Source organism: Gallus gallus, chromosome Z (assembly GCF_016699485.2).
Source record: "Gallus gallus isolate bGalGal1 chromosome Z, bGalGal1.mat.broiler.GRCg7b, whole genome shotgun sequence".
Taxonomy (NCBI): Eukaryota; Metazoa; Chordata; class Aves; order Galliformes; family Phasianidae; genus Gallus; species Gallus gallus.
The window spans coordinates 42,822,348-42,836,749 of NC_052572.1; the positions used below are offsets into that span (position 1 = coordinate 42,822,348).

The 14,402-nt window shown below is 36.5% G+C and overlaps 1 protein-coding gene and 1 long non-coding RNA gene across 10 annotated transcripts in view; one reads left to right on the forward strand and one right to left on the reverse strand.

Annotated features, from left to right (window-relative positions):
- Nucleotides 1–201: 201 nt before the first annotated feature.
- The window catches only part of CDC14B (cell division cycle 14B), a 49,547-nt gene continuing 35,346 nt past the window's right edge, over nt 202–14,402 (reverse strand). For 2 of the 9 annotated variants that reach the window (XM_004949233.5, XM_046905470.1), the window contains exons 13-14: nt 8,909–9,025; nt 202–4,034 (exon numbers count right to left, since the gene is read on the reverse strand). In XM_004949233.5, coding sequence (XP_004949290.1) covers nt 3,995–4,034; nt 8,909–9,025 — 157 coding nt within the window. In that variant the 3' untranslated portion in view covers nt 202–3,994. Of the gene's footprint in view, nt 4,035–6,875; nt 6,997–8,902; nt 9,026–14,402 lie in introns of those variants that run through there. The other 7 variants (XM_004949237.5, XM_004949236.5, NM_001318405.2 and 4 more) reach the window with 5 other exon arrangements.
- Nucleotides 9,259–13,837, forward strand: LOC121108248. The gene is made up of 4 exons (XR_005842645.1): nt 9,259–9,590; nt 9,680–9,738; nt 10,547–11,017; nt 11,256–13,837. It is a non-coding gene; the product is annotated as an uncharacterized LOC121108248 (long non-coding RNA).

Here is a 14,402-nt window from a genome sequence, read left to right on the forward strand (position 1 = left end):
TACGTTCTGAAGTGAGTCCCCTCAAATGCAGAGTCAAAAATTGTTTTTCAAATGCAGTATTTTGAGATCTGTGCTTTTTAATTAAAAAAATTAAAAAAGCAAGTGAGATTCTTTCATTATTTCTAAGAGCTCAAAGTGGTCAGAACTGTACCTTGTTCTGAGTTCCTTCGGAATGTTGGAAATAAAAGTGAACACACAAACTTCTGATTATTATTTTTAATTTTACATAATTCATGTTTACAATTCCCACTATTCATATTTTGTATAAAACCAAATACAATATGCACTATTTTCAAATGAGACACAAATGCATATTGAGCTATTTGATATTACAAGATAATATGAAGCTTTATCTTAAAAATACCTCCAGCAAAATAAACTCCCATTCTGTCAATCCAAGTTAAAAAAATATGACTAGAAATATACAATTTAAAAATAATCAGGATGAATAGTACTGATTAGTCAAAGACTTCTAGATCTTGATAGTCTGTACACGCGGTTACACAAAACACAGTCTGCAAACTATTAATATAAAAACTGCAGTGCAACCAATTGGTGAATGTAACTTTTTCTTCCAATCTTCCCCCATTTTAATGCACGAGTCTCTACAAATATTGGTTTTCTTTTTTTTTCTTTTTTTTTTTTTTAAAGCAGCATTTTTTCTATTGTCCTTGGACAAAAGGACATGGTCTGATTTAACTTCTATTACCATACTGATGCTGTAATGGAAGCTAGCAATTTGACCTAAGATACCACAGCTATTGAATATGTTGCAGAGATCAAAGAAGAATCCATCTTGTGTGTTGAAAGAGTGGAAAGAATTTTTTAAGTTTAACCAAAACTGCTAGTTGGTAACAGCAGAAATAAGTTCCTTCAGCAGCTCTGTTGCACTGCTGTCATACATATACTCCTTTTTGGCACGTGATACTTCACATTTCAAAACAGATTTGGAAACCAAGGACTCCCTCACCCATGGCTACTACTCTTCATGATTGTACTTAAGATAGCTTTGATACGGTGTAATAAAGATAGAAGATAAAATACTAAAAACTTGGACAGACAAAGCAATACAATTAAATGAGACACAATGAAGTAATGGGTTAACACCATGTAAGACTGCTTGGAGTTTTCATGTTAATGTCTGATACTCTGACTCTTTGGTGTTTTCAGCAAGATACTCAGCATTGGATGGGATAGTCCGAAACATATTCACACCAAACAGAGTTTTGGTTTAGCTTAACTTGCCGTGTGGTGTGCAAATTTGCTTCTGATTAACTTCTAAGTACTAATCGCTTTGCTGACTTCTTTAAAAAAGGGAAATTCCAAGTCAGAATTTTGAAGGGCTGTGGAATAGGCTGATAAATTTAGGTTAAGAAGTTCAGCTAAGAGAAGGGTAAGGCCAAAAACAATAAATATCAATCTTTCTTGTTTTTAACTCTCATCCTTTCAAATCATTAATTTCATCCTTTCACTTCTGCCTGTTAAGACTTGCAAGTAAGTTAACTGATAAAATTTTCAAGATGAAAATCTTCTTCAAAAATAAAGAGATTCATATTTGTGTAACACACCACCTGCTGCAGTTTTGGTAAAGGAGGTAAAAAAAAATTAAAAAAGGAAGTAAAATTTTTATCACTATAAGGGTGAATTCTGTCCTGTTTTTTGGGTGGTTTTCACCAGGAAGAGAGTGGAAGAGATAGTAAAGGTTAAGTGGAAAACAAAAACAAACAAACAAACAAAAAACAGGGTATAAGCTTCAGTACTCCTTATCTTGCACCATACAAACCTTTCCTATTTTGTGTTCCTATTTGCAAATCTGGAGTATACGAACATATACATATATACACACACTTACAGATGCTATCACCATACATCTTACATCCTGCCTCGTCTCTAACTCACAATGCTCTTCTTTGGCCACAAAAACATATTTAAACCCATGTGTGGTTATTCACAGTGGCACTGAGAGACCACTAGTGTAACAGAATACCTCCTTTCATTTGAAAATAATTCCTTCTTCATAGAAAGAAAAACTTCCCCCTTTCAAATATAATCTGTATCTTTAAAAAACTTAAGGTATTCTGTTGCTAAAATTCCCAGCCAAAAATGACTTGGAGGTACTGGTGGGTGGCAAGCTGAACATGAGCCAACATTGTGCCTTTGCAGCCCAGAAGGCCGACCATATCCAACTGTATTGAAAGCAGCTTAGCCAGCAGGGTGAAAGAGGCAATTCTGACACTTTACTCTCTGCTGGAAAGACCTCACCTCATCCAGACACAAACTCCTTGGTACTGGAGACACAGACCTGCTGGAGCACATCCAGAAGAGGGCCACAAAAATGTTCCAATGGACTGAACACATTCCTTTCAAATGTCTAAATGGAAGCTACAAGAAAGTAGTGGACTGACTTTTAGCAGGGTCTGTGGTGAGAGGAAAAGAGGAAATGGCTTCAAACTTAAAGAGGGTAGATTTAGGTTGGATATAAGGAAAATGTCTTTTACAGTGAGGGTGCTGAGGCACTGAACAGGTTGCCCCAAAATGTGGTGGATGCCCCCATCCCTGGCGACACACAAGGCCAGGCTGAACCAGGCTCTGAGCAACCAGATGTAGCTGTGGATCTCCTTATTCACTGCTGGGGAGTTGGACTACATCACCTTTAAAGGTCCCTTCTGACTCTAAGGACTCTATGATTCTATGATTCCAGATATCCTTTTCTACTCCGTTCTTCTGTAAAAGTTACAAAATGAAGAGAGAACTGTATTCTAAGTCTATATAGCAGCGGTTCTCATTTGAGGAAAATGCAGCTATAAACTTCCAGGAAGCAAGGATGCCTCACTTCAAAGCAAGCTTTTGAGACATATTTCATAATGTGAATGCAGAAGGGAAAAAAAGTTGCCAATGTTTGAAGTCTTGTAGTGGATGAAAATTTCAGTCTCAGATTGCTCTGAACACTTCACTGCTTTTAACTGAGAGGTAAGCAGTTGCTTTTTAATCATTGTAATTAGATGTTCCCAACTGTACCTGCTCCTGAGTTCTATTATCAATTTCAGCTGTACAGGAAGTGTTTATATATATATTTTTTCAATGTGCTGAACTCATTAGGTATTTCCAAGGGAAAAAAAAAACAGTAATATTCGTAAGTTACTAAATCTACCAATAAATCCTGGGAAAAAGTCTTACCTTTCAGATATGGTAATCTAAAGATTCATCTAAAAGACCTGAAGATATGAAAAGAAAGAGTAATGACATTTCACTGCTTTAAATGTTTTTCCTCCTTCTTACAATCATACCAGATATAAAGCAATTACAAATAGGTAAAAGAGCCAGTGGTTGGGACCAACTGAAAATCTATCGCTATGAAAAACAAAATAATTGCTTTCAGTTGTCTTTTTATTTTTATTTCTTTCAAAATTAAAATTAAAAAAATCACAGTCTTTGAAAATAAAGCACTCTTTGGTGGACAATAGTTACTTAGTGTTCTCAATGCTGGGACTTCATAAAAAAAAAGTCATATAAAATAAGAAAGAATAGCCAATTAACACAAGAGAATACCAATCCTATAAGTAAAAAGCCTCTGTGGTTGAGTTTCAGCCTCAAGTGGAGACCTGAGCCCAATCTGAATGAACAACACAGATTTATATATTAAAAACTTCCACCATTTTTTCACTTCTGGTGGTCAGCAGCTGTAAGTGATTGCCATCACATTTTATACACATGCATCATACATACGAGGGAGCCCTCTTTATAATAGAGAGCTCAAGTATTTACACCTGAGTCTGAATTTACACATACTTTGTTGGTTTTGCTTGAGGAAGCATTAGCAATTAAGAAATTGTATACCAAGCATGTTGCCAGTTTTATTTTACGAGTATGAATAGGTTTCTTCTGTTTAAATGGAGCCAAAGACCTCTTCCTAGAATTGCAATCAAGTGTCTTCAAGTTGTATCCCCTTCATGCCTGGATATCCCCTTTCAACACTGCTTGCCGATTTGAAATTTTAACGCAATACTGTTCTAGTTCTTGTGGTGGACTGGCTGCTGAAATAAAACATATTTGAAGGAAAAAAAATTAAATGCATACTCAAAAAATTATTTGAAGCTAACACTGTTGGCAAGATAAAACAACCAAACTATATTTCAAAGAAAGAAATAGGATAAAAGTCATGGCATTTAAAACCATAGCAATATCAGTTGTAAAGAAAACACAGACCAGTTTACAGACAATATGAAGAAAGGCTCGGCTTCATACAAAAAAGCAATAGAAGATTAAAAGTACCATAATTTCATTAAGTACAATTGTTGTAAAGTATTCATTTTCCTTCGCTCCCTCTGAAGTATCAGACCATAGGAAAAGTAGAAAGAATATTAAAGAAACATTAATATTCTTTAAGCTAGACTTAGATTATATAGATGCGCTCTGAAATGCTGCAGACAATTTTCAGGTTATGGACAACGGTGCAGACGGTTCCTTTTTCAATTTCCAATAAAGTAAAAGTACATGAGATTATAAAAGCACAATCCTCTCTTGTTAAAAGAAGTAGAAGAATCTATACCACAGTTTTCATACATTTACTCCTGTCCTCCCAGTTTTTTTTTCTATAATAATTTGACCTCCATATTCTCTTAAGCAGCTCTACCTACCAAAATTCTTTGATCACTCAAGATTTCACTTCTAACCAACTACTAGTTATGTAAATAATTCTAAATCTGTAACATGATAAAACAGAGAAAATTGTTTCATTTGGACTGGCAATTTCTGAAGTATCAATATGTTGGCCAATAAACAGGGTTCTTATCCTGGAGTGAACACAGGTTTGCTATGCATTTCTGCTAGTCCAGCTACCCGTCCAAGAAGAATGCCCCTCCAGTCCTTCACGTACTTTGGGATTAAGCCTAGACAATGATTATTTATGTTAAGAGTTAAGATTTTAAGATTCCTCTTCCACCTCACTCACCTTTCAGCTGATATAGCACACTGTTCTATTAAAAGTGATTTGAAAGCAAGAAAGTGAGGAGGGAAAAAGGAGAGGAGAGGAAAATGACCTGTCTGTCCTTAAAATGATCTGGTATATGCATCCTGTCACGATACAAACACAGACAAACTTAGTTCCCAGCAACTCATAAATTTACAAAGGATACATCCTCAATGGAGAAAAAAAGATGAGAAAAAGGACATCCACAGAAAAAAGGCTGTGGAGAATGATTTAGTCATGTAATGTCTTGCAGTTACACAATAGTGTTATTTCAGTCACAAGAGATAACGTGTTATGTCCACCAGTTTATTGTAGTCCACCAGTCTATTGTAGATGGCAGCTGACATCTTGAGACATTCCACAAAGGAAATGCAATGAACATTACGAGCAATATAATGAGATCACTACGTAAAACCAGAACAGAATATTTTAACTGCAAATGGCTATTTTAGCTGAAGTATCATTCTAGGGACATTTTATATGATAGTGTCCAACAGTTTGAAGGATGAAATGATAAACTCAGATCTGCTGATTACGCTGCATTATGATGAGTCAAAAATGTGATTAATCTAGAGTAAAAATTGACTAAAATGGCCTCAAGCATCAACAAAAAAAGTTCTGTATAAAAATTGTGCAAAACGTTCCCACTGGAATACAACAGACAGGCAAGACAAGGAAAGAATAAAGGTCCACATTAATGTCAGACGTTCAAAGAAAGCAACAGAACCCTGACAAAGATGGATGTTGGGTATGATACAATCTCAATTTTTTAACAGTAATTATTTCTCTCTACACTACATTCAATTTATCTGGAAAAGATCAATTTATTTGCATACTGTGAGGTAATACTAACTTCATAGACTTCAATTGGATTGTGGCAATACTTATCAGTACAAGCTGGGGGATTTAAGGATAGAGCACAAACCTGCTGAAAAGGATGTGGGGATACTGGTAAGCTGGACACAAACCACCAATGTACCCTTGCAGCCCAGAATGCCAAACACATCCTGGGTTGCATCAAAAGAAACATGACCAGGTTTCTGGTCAAGGTCAACAGGTCAAGGAAAGTGATCCTGACCCTCTACTTCGCGCTGGTGAGGCCTCACTTGGAGTATTGTGTCCAGATGTGGAATTCTCAGTACAGAATAGACATGGCCTTGTTGGAGAGCATCCAGAGGAGGGCCACAAAAACTATCCAAGGGATAGAACACCACGAGGACAGGCAGAGAGAGCCGGGGCTGTTTGACATGGAGTTGCTGGAGCAGGTGCAGAGGAGGGCCACAGAGAAGATCAGAGGGCTGGAGCACCTCCCTTATGTGGACAGGCTGAGAAAGCTGGGGATCTTCAGCCTGGAGAAAAGAAGGCTCCGAGGAGACCTTATAGCAGCCTTCCAGTACCTGAACAGGGCCTACAGGAATGCTGGGGATGGACTTTTTGTAAGGGCAGATAGCAAGAGGACAAAGGGAAATGGCTTTAAACTGGAAGAGGGTAGATTTAGACTAGATTAAGAAGAAATTCTTTACTGTGAGGGTGGTGAGACACTGGAACAGGTTGCCCACAGAGGCTGTGGATGCCCCCTCCCTGGATACATTCAAGACAAGGCTGGATAGGACTTAGAGCAACCTGGTCTAGAGGAAGATATCCCTGCCTTTAGCAGGGGGGGTTGGAACTAGATGATCTTAAAGGTCCCTTCCAACCCAAACCACTCTATGACTCTATTATTCTGTGATTAAGCTCGGAGAAGAGGGGGCTTCAGGGTGGCTTGACAGTAGCTTTACAATATCTAAAGGGGGACTACAAGAAAGAAAGGACTTTTTAGCAGGGCCTGTTGTGACAGGACAAGGGGAAATAGCTGTAAATTAAAGGAGAGAAAATTTAAATTGGATATAAGGAATAAGTTTTTTACAATAAGGGTGGTGAGGCACTGGAACAGGTTGCTCAGAGAGGTTTTGCATGCTCTATCCTTGGAGAAATTCAAGGTCAGTCTGGAACAGGCTCTGAGCAATGTGGCCTAGCTGCAGATGTCCCTGAAAAAGCATGAAAAAAGAAAGCAAAGCTTAAAAAAATTGAGTGAGGTTTTGCCAAACGCTCTAATAAAAGGACACCTACAGGATTAATAGCAAGGTACTAAAGTGGAAATCCAGGATATGTACAATCTTACTGAAATAGCCTTTAGAGGGATGAGTACCCCTTTAGAGGGATGAGTAATTCTCTAAGATAAAAAGATAATTAAGAACCTCAGAACTGTGACAATAAATATTTAGGGCAACTCTGACTATGTGACCAAACACACTCACTGACATTCTTCACTCTCAAATGTTAGAAGAAATAGTATATGGAATGAAGTATTTGGGGTGGAAGTTTTAGGAAAGACACTAAAATAGGAAATGCTTTATGAAATCTGAGATAATTTGAAACCTGATACTTGGCCCTCTGAGTCATAAATCTGTCAACAGATGTATAGCATTTTTTTCAAAATAACTGAGATCTTCCTTGCTCTTCAGTTTAGGGATGCTGTTTCCTTCTATGGATAGGTAGTCTGATCTCCCACAACACAAACACCTACTTAAAGGTGTGTTTTCCAGGAACTGAATATGCCTATTCAATTACACAACTGCAGATATACAACTCTGAAGAGCTACAAGTAGATTAAAACTCATGAAGAATAAAAACAGCTGTAGGAATTCCATCAGTCTATTTGGAGCAAAACTGACATGGTGAAAACAATGTTGAATGGAGTTTCTCAGTAAAACTCTGAGAAAGACATGAGGTTTTTAGGAAAGCAGATATTTCAGGAAAAATGAAGTATTTTTCTACCTGTTATATGAATCAAAATATAACTCATAAAATTCATATAGCTGCTGATGAAAATTCTGACTAGCACATTCCTGCTGATTGCTATTAATTAGACTACTTCCTTTGCCCAGTAGACTGGATTTTTCATAATGTCTGTTACCTTTGAAAAAGGGTGAGGTTGTGGAAACAAAAGCTATGCAGGGAAGAAAAACTGCACAAAAACCTGGAATTTTCAGCAAAATTTATTAAGCAAGCCACATAAACTAGAGTTTGTGGGTTGTGGGTTTGTGGGTTTGTTGTTGCTGTTGTTGCTGCTGTTATTTGCCACCTTTTTCTCTTCCTAGCAAAAAAATATATCTTCATCACCTGGTAGATCCATTCAGAAGTTGTTCCTTATAAGCCCAAGACACATTCTGTTCATCTGCAGCCACTGAATATTACTTGAAAATTCTATCATCACTCTATCTAGTTATATGCTAAATCTCATTTTTGATAATGTCTTGGAGAGCTACTGCAGAGAGGCATGAACACATGTGCATGCAGAAGAAACATATTAGTACTGTGGCCATATTCTTCTGCATCAAAAAACACTTTCACTCTCACATACATTCATCCAAATTTAAAATTTCCTTAAGCTCTGTGGAACAAGTTCAGAACAGATAATCAGTAATACTCTCATTATGAAATCTCACACCAGCATACATACACATTTTATACACTTCACCTACCCACTGCTGGATTTGCCCTATAACTGCATTTCAGTTCACAACAAATTTACTTAGCATGCTAAATCTAACTCTTAATGCTGTGAACAACTTCTCCTTCCTTACTCCAGATTACATTTGGTAATTACAAGATTTTTTTGATACCAGAATCCCTTAACTCCAGCAGTTCTTACTCACATTAGGAATAAGAATATAAAATTCTGAAAGTTGAAGGACTCAGCAGTATAAACCAATCATGTAAGATGTAAAGTGCTGGATATTCTCAGTACATAACATAAGACAAAAAATTGCTTCTCATTTCTCGTTTTCAGGAGGACAACTAAATTGTGGCAAAAGCTTCTAACAGCAATGGATACACTAGCTCAGAAGTATTTGTCTTCAGAACAGCTACTGCATCTTTAAAGAGGGTAACTCTCACCTTTTTATACTTTTGTTTCTTGCTGCAGACCTGGTAGTTCTTTTAGTAATGTTTGTACTGTCAGAAATGCTAGGTTCAGAGGTTTTATTTTTCTGAACACTGGACTGCAGAATTACTCTGAAAAGAGTAGGAAAAAAGAAGAGATTATATAACCTGAAAGTTTCTAGGAAAACACTGAAAAGAGGATATTACATTTTCAGTAAATCTAACAAGTATTAGTGAGCCTTTCATTTTGAAAAGCAGATTTTTGCACCTGAAGATCAGCCATGTCTTTATAATGTTCTTGTTATAATTATGGTAATGCAGGCCTGTTTTATTAGGAACTCAGGTACCTTTTCGTGTGATTTTTTTTTTTTAATTATTTACTCATTTTTTTTAAAGGAGAATAGATAATAATCTGGAGTTTTCTTTTAGGTTTTTAGAGAACATACAAACAAAAAAAGCTATTACATGTTGCTGAAATAACAGAAAAAATGAAGAGCGAAACTGACATATGCAACAAAACCAAATGTTATTTTCCAGTCTGACAGAAGGAACTGGAAAACAGAAAAAAAACAAATAAACAAGTAATACGATTTGTGAACAAGTGAGTCTCCATGTCCTGCAGCCAACCATGAAATATTCCCTCTAGATACAGTTGCCTGGGAAAAACACGGAGTATGCCAGTATTCTGCTATTACAGGTAATAAGCACGCCACTCTCAAGTGCTGGTTGTGTTCAGCAGCTTCTCCTGAAGACTCTAGAGCAATATTCTGACTATTTCCTCAACAGGAAGAAAAATCATAGCGTTGCTTATAGTGTCAAGACCAGTAACAAAGGAACTGTGAAATGTAAGTAATTATTTTTAGCTATCATGCAGCTTGCTTGTAGGGGCAAGGGCAAAAAATACATTTTCAGTATTCCTTAATACTTGCAGTAAAATTACAATCCTATGGGAAAAAAAAAAAAGCCAACTCACATATATCAGTAATCTACAGATATATATTTAGCACAACATTTAATTGGTCTATTTTCTAGTCTTTCCATCTGTGCAAGTTTCTAACTGTAAAAATACGCATCATTATAGAGATTAATGCAACTTCAGAATACATTATTTTTTTCCTCTGTGGCTATTAGCATTTCAGTTCTCAGTGGCTTCACTGAATTCATCTCTGTTAGTAGACTGTATCAGATTCGCAGTCAAAGTTTCATTAAATTAAATAAACTGCTACTTGGTTGTTTAATATTCCAACAAACCGGCTTTCTAAGAATCCTAATATAAACATAAAACATAGGTTCTGAAGCAAAAGTGGACAGGTATTCATGGGAGAAAATATATATGAGTATTTTTGTACTCATACAACATACTCACCTGTCAAGAGCAATTACTGAAAATATTAATAGAAAAAAAACCTGTATATTCACTGTTTTATATGGGGCTTGATACTAGAACTGGAATAAATAAATGTAATTGAAAGAACATAATTTTGTCCGAAATCAATTCTGTAATGTATTTCTCTATTTTACAGCAGTAAAAATAATCAGCAACCTTGTTGTAACTAAAGTTATTGCTTCTATGTTCTTTGGCAAATGATTATATAAACACAAAGTTAATGTATTTTAAATTTCTATATGAATAAGGCTCTTCTAATATTTCAGATTTGCACCTTGAAGACTTGCAGAAGTCCAAACCTGAAATACTGCAACAGCAAGGACTATAAAAATGCAATACAAATTCCACTGTAAACACTACGTATTTCAAGTCAGAGGAACCAGTTATATGAGAGGCTGAAAACAAAACACAAGTACCTTCAAAATCATATTACGTTGCAGCAGACAACACAAGTTCTTCTAACCAAAAATCTGTTTTCCTTGAATGTCTAAGGTGAAAAGGTTCAAAACCTTAAATTTCACTTTATAATTTCTACTGCTCTGATAAGGCAAGTCTAGTAAGTTAAAATTTATTATTAAAACTTACCATTCTCTTTTCAGTGTAGCTGTTGTATAACATGAACCAATTTGGAACAGTGCACTTTGAACTAAAATTTGCAAATGATGCCAACAGTGAAAAGAAGTCAACACTACATCCTTCACTTGTGCCATCAGTGATTTCCAGGACTGAATTAAGAGGTACAAAACCTCCTTAGCCTCCTGACTTTTCATCACTTAAAGTATGACTGAATCATGGCAGATGCTGGTTAATTACTGCTTATGCACAGACATATGTAAAAAATGTGTTTTCTCTGTAAATATATGCATATGTCTCTTTGTATAGAATGCATGTAACATGTATTTAAAAGAAAGCAAAAGTTACTGGAACATTATCTAATTATTACCTCTTTCTTACAGTGTCCTTTTTTTTTTGCAGACACCAAAAGCTCAGAAACGAAGTCACTGCATATTGCTTAAACCTATATACTCATCTAAATATGGACTAAAATGCTGTGAATGAATAAGATAATAATCTTTCATGAGCACTTAAATGCTATCTTTTTGACATATCACAGGTAAGTCCTTACATTTCAAGTAATTTTATGTGTTTGCAAAAAAAAAAAAAAAAGAAAGAAAGAAAGAAAGAAAAGACAAAAGACAAAATGGGACTATGAATTGCAAAACTATGCACTGTATATGACTCAACTTTAAGATCAAGCCAACCACGGCATCCTCCTCTTAAAACTACTGTATTTAACAAAGGGTAGGGAGAGAAGTGATCCTATGGGATCAGCTCAGAGCCAGCTTTAAGCACAGAAGTTATGTCATTTTTACATCCAAGTGACATAAAACATCACACAGCTAGCCCAAGAGAGTAAAGCCCAGTTGAAATCCCTATTAACAAAGCATTTCCTACATGATCAAACAGGTATGAATCGGACTAAAACTTCAGCCTTTGAAGGCGTAGAGCACCTCAAGGAATACAGACAAACTCCCATCTGCACCACTGTCTGACATGGTGTTAGTAAGAACTCACAGCTGTCTTGAGACCCAGCTTTCAGCTTAGGAGCTGCATTACCTTCAATGTACAGAATTTTGATTTAATAGGTGATTAGACTGGCAGCCTCACTTGAGAACTGGCTTCATAGATGTGTTTCATAGAGAACATGAAATGACTCTCAGGGCACCTATTTACTGCTTGGTAACTGTTCATGAAAAATAGCATGTCATGTTGTACCACTGAGCAACTAACTTACAGAAATACCAGAAGAAAATGCATCTGATGTACAAAATCTTCTTCATCTCAGTGAAATATGATTAAAAAAAAAAGAAAAATCGTGACGATATGCTACAAGATGCTTTAGTAGCCACGCTATTAAAATATGTATGCTATGAATTTTTCATTCTCATTAGCATCACTTGCTAATTCTGAACCTAATACATCCTCCAACTTGACAACAGTTTGCATTCCACTTCTCTTCAAGCTAATATACTGGCCTTCAAACAAATCAAAACCTGCTTTAGTGTGATAGTCTTGAGTCAGTAGAACCAACTTCTAAATAGTTCACAATTTATCATTTAAATTGAAGGTGGCGGCTAGGGGATACGTAGTGACATGACATAAAAGCCCAACTCCCAAACACCAGAAAACTTAAGAGAAATCAATGCACACAAAAAGCTTTCATAAAATATAATTGATTACAGTATCCTAAGGAGGAATAAAGTGAAGAGAGGCTCCACAGGAGCACATCTTCTCTGACCTCCTGATGGGAGTTTTACCAAGGTTATCTACTTTATGAGGTCCTGATTTTGTCTGGGATAAGATTTAATTTTGTTCACAGTAGCTTGTATGTGCTGCATTATGGATTCAGGATGAAAATAATAATGATAACACACTGACACTTTAGTTGTTGAGCAGTGCTGCACAGAGCAAAGAACACTTCATTTCCTCACACTGTTCTGCCAGCAAGGAGCTGGAGGTGCATAAGGAGCTGGGAGGGGACAGAACTGGGGCAGCTGACCCAAACAGGCAAAAGAAGTGTCCCGTAACCTATCATATCACACTCAACTGTAAAACCAGGCCAAAGGAGTAACTGGGACACCTGGCATGACAGTGTTTGCCTTCCCAACTAACAACTATGTGCAATGAGCTCTGCTGTTCTGGAAGTGGCTGAACACCTTGTCTGCTGATGGAACATAATGCATGAATTCCTTGTTTTGTCTTGCCTTCACACACAGCTTTTACTTTACCTACAAAACTGTCTTTATTTCAACCCACAGGCTCTTGCACTTTTTTTACCTCTTCCATTTTCTTCCCCAGTGCTGCTGGGGATGAGCGAGCAAGCAGCTGGGTAGTGTTGAGCTGGTTGCTGGGTTAAACCATTACACCGTCAAGTACAACTCTACTTTCTCACCACCTTTTGATTTTCGGGAATGCTGGCCTGAGATATATAACACTCCTGTAAGACACTGATAATTAGCTCTTCAGTCTACAGGTAATAAGCCTACAGAACTGCCAGACTAGCTAAGAACGATGACTGAATCATCTAACTGATAATTTGGTCTCTTAAAACATGAGAGACACTAGCTGCAAAGTGGAGAGAACATTAGCTCAGCTTTTAAGGAAAATTTAAGTGTTTTCTATTCTGGGATATAAAACAACACTGTATGATTGTCAATTCTGAGTATGAGGCAGTGGCACCAGTAACTCAATTGTTAGCATAACACCACATTTATTAACATCAAATAGTCTTTTCTCTTACCCCTTAGCAAAGGAGCTTTTACATATAACACAGAAATGTTAAAAGAAAGGAAGACAGCTGAGTGAAACTGATCTTGCAGTACAAGAAAACAAAGAATGGATTGTCACTTTTCTTTAAAATGGTGTTCAAAATTTATTCTTTCAGTTTGACTTCAGAAATCTGAGTTTCACTTCTGTAAAACACTGAGACAAGAACTAATGCTACACTGAGAGTAAAACTTTCAAAACAAGTCTCATTTTAATGCACTCTTTGGCAGTTAGGTACCAAAGTGGGGAAGGGGGGGGGGCGGGGGAGGAATGTAATTTGATCTTTAAGAGTTTTATTTGTTATGTTTTGTTTTGTTTCTGCAGAAGAATGGATTAAAATGACCTCAGCAAAGGCTACTGGAATAACAAAATAGTCGACAACTCATCCAGTTTTTATTTTCAGTGACTGACTCCTTTACTTTAGCAAAACTATTTCAGTGCTTTTTGTAAGTGTGGCTCCAAGGCTCCTGATCTTTCTCTAAGAGCACCCAATTTTCAAGCATTCACTTAAAGTAAACATTTTGCTCTGGGGGTAGTAGTAGTGGTAGAGCAGCCTCATGGAGACAAGGAAGCAAACAGAAGGAAGCTGTTTTGGGTTTCCTGAAATTTTATTTGACCAAAAGATGAAAGTTGCCACTGATGAAGATACTGCACCTTCTAAGTAAAAAGTGGCTGCAACCACTCTGACAAAAGCTGAGTGGAGAAAAAAGTAAAAACTGTACTCAAGTAATGAATATGTTTTTAATGATTTAACTCCTGAATTTAAATAACTGAAAGAAGGTATCAAACTATTCC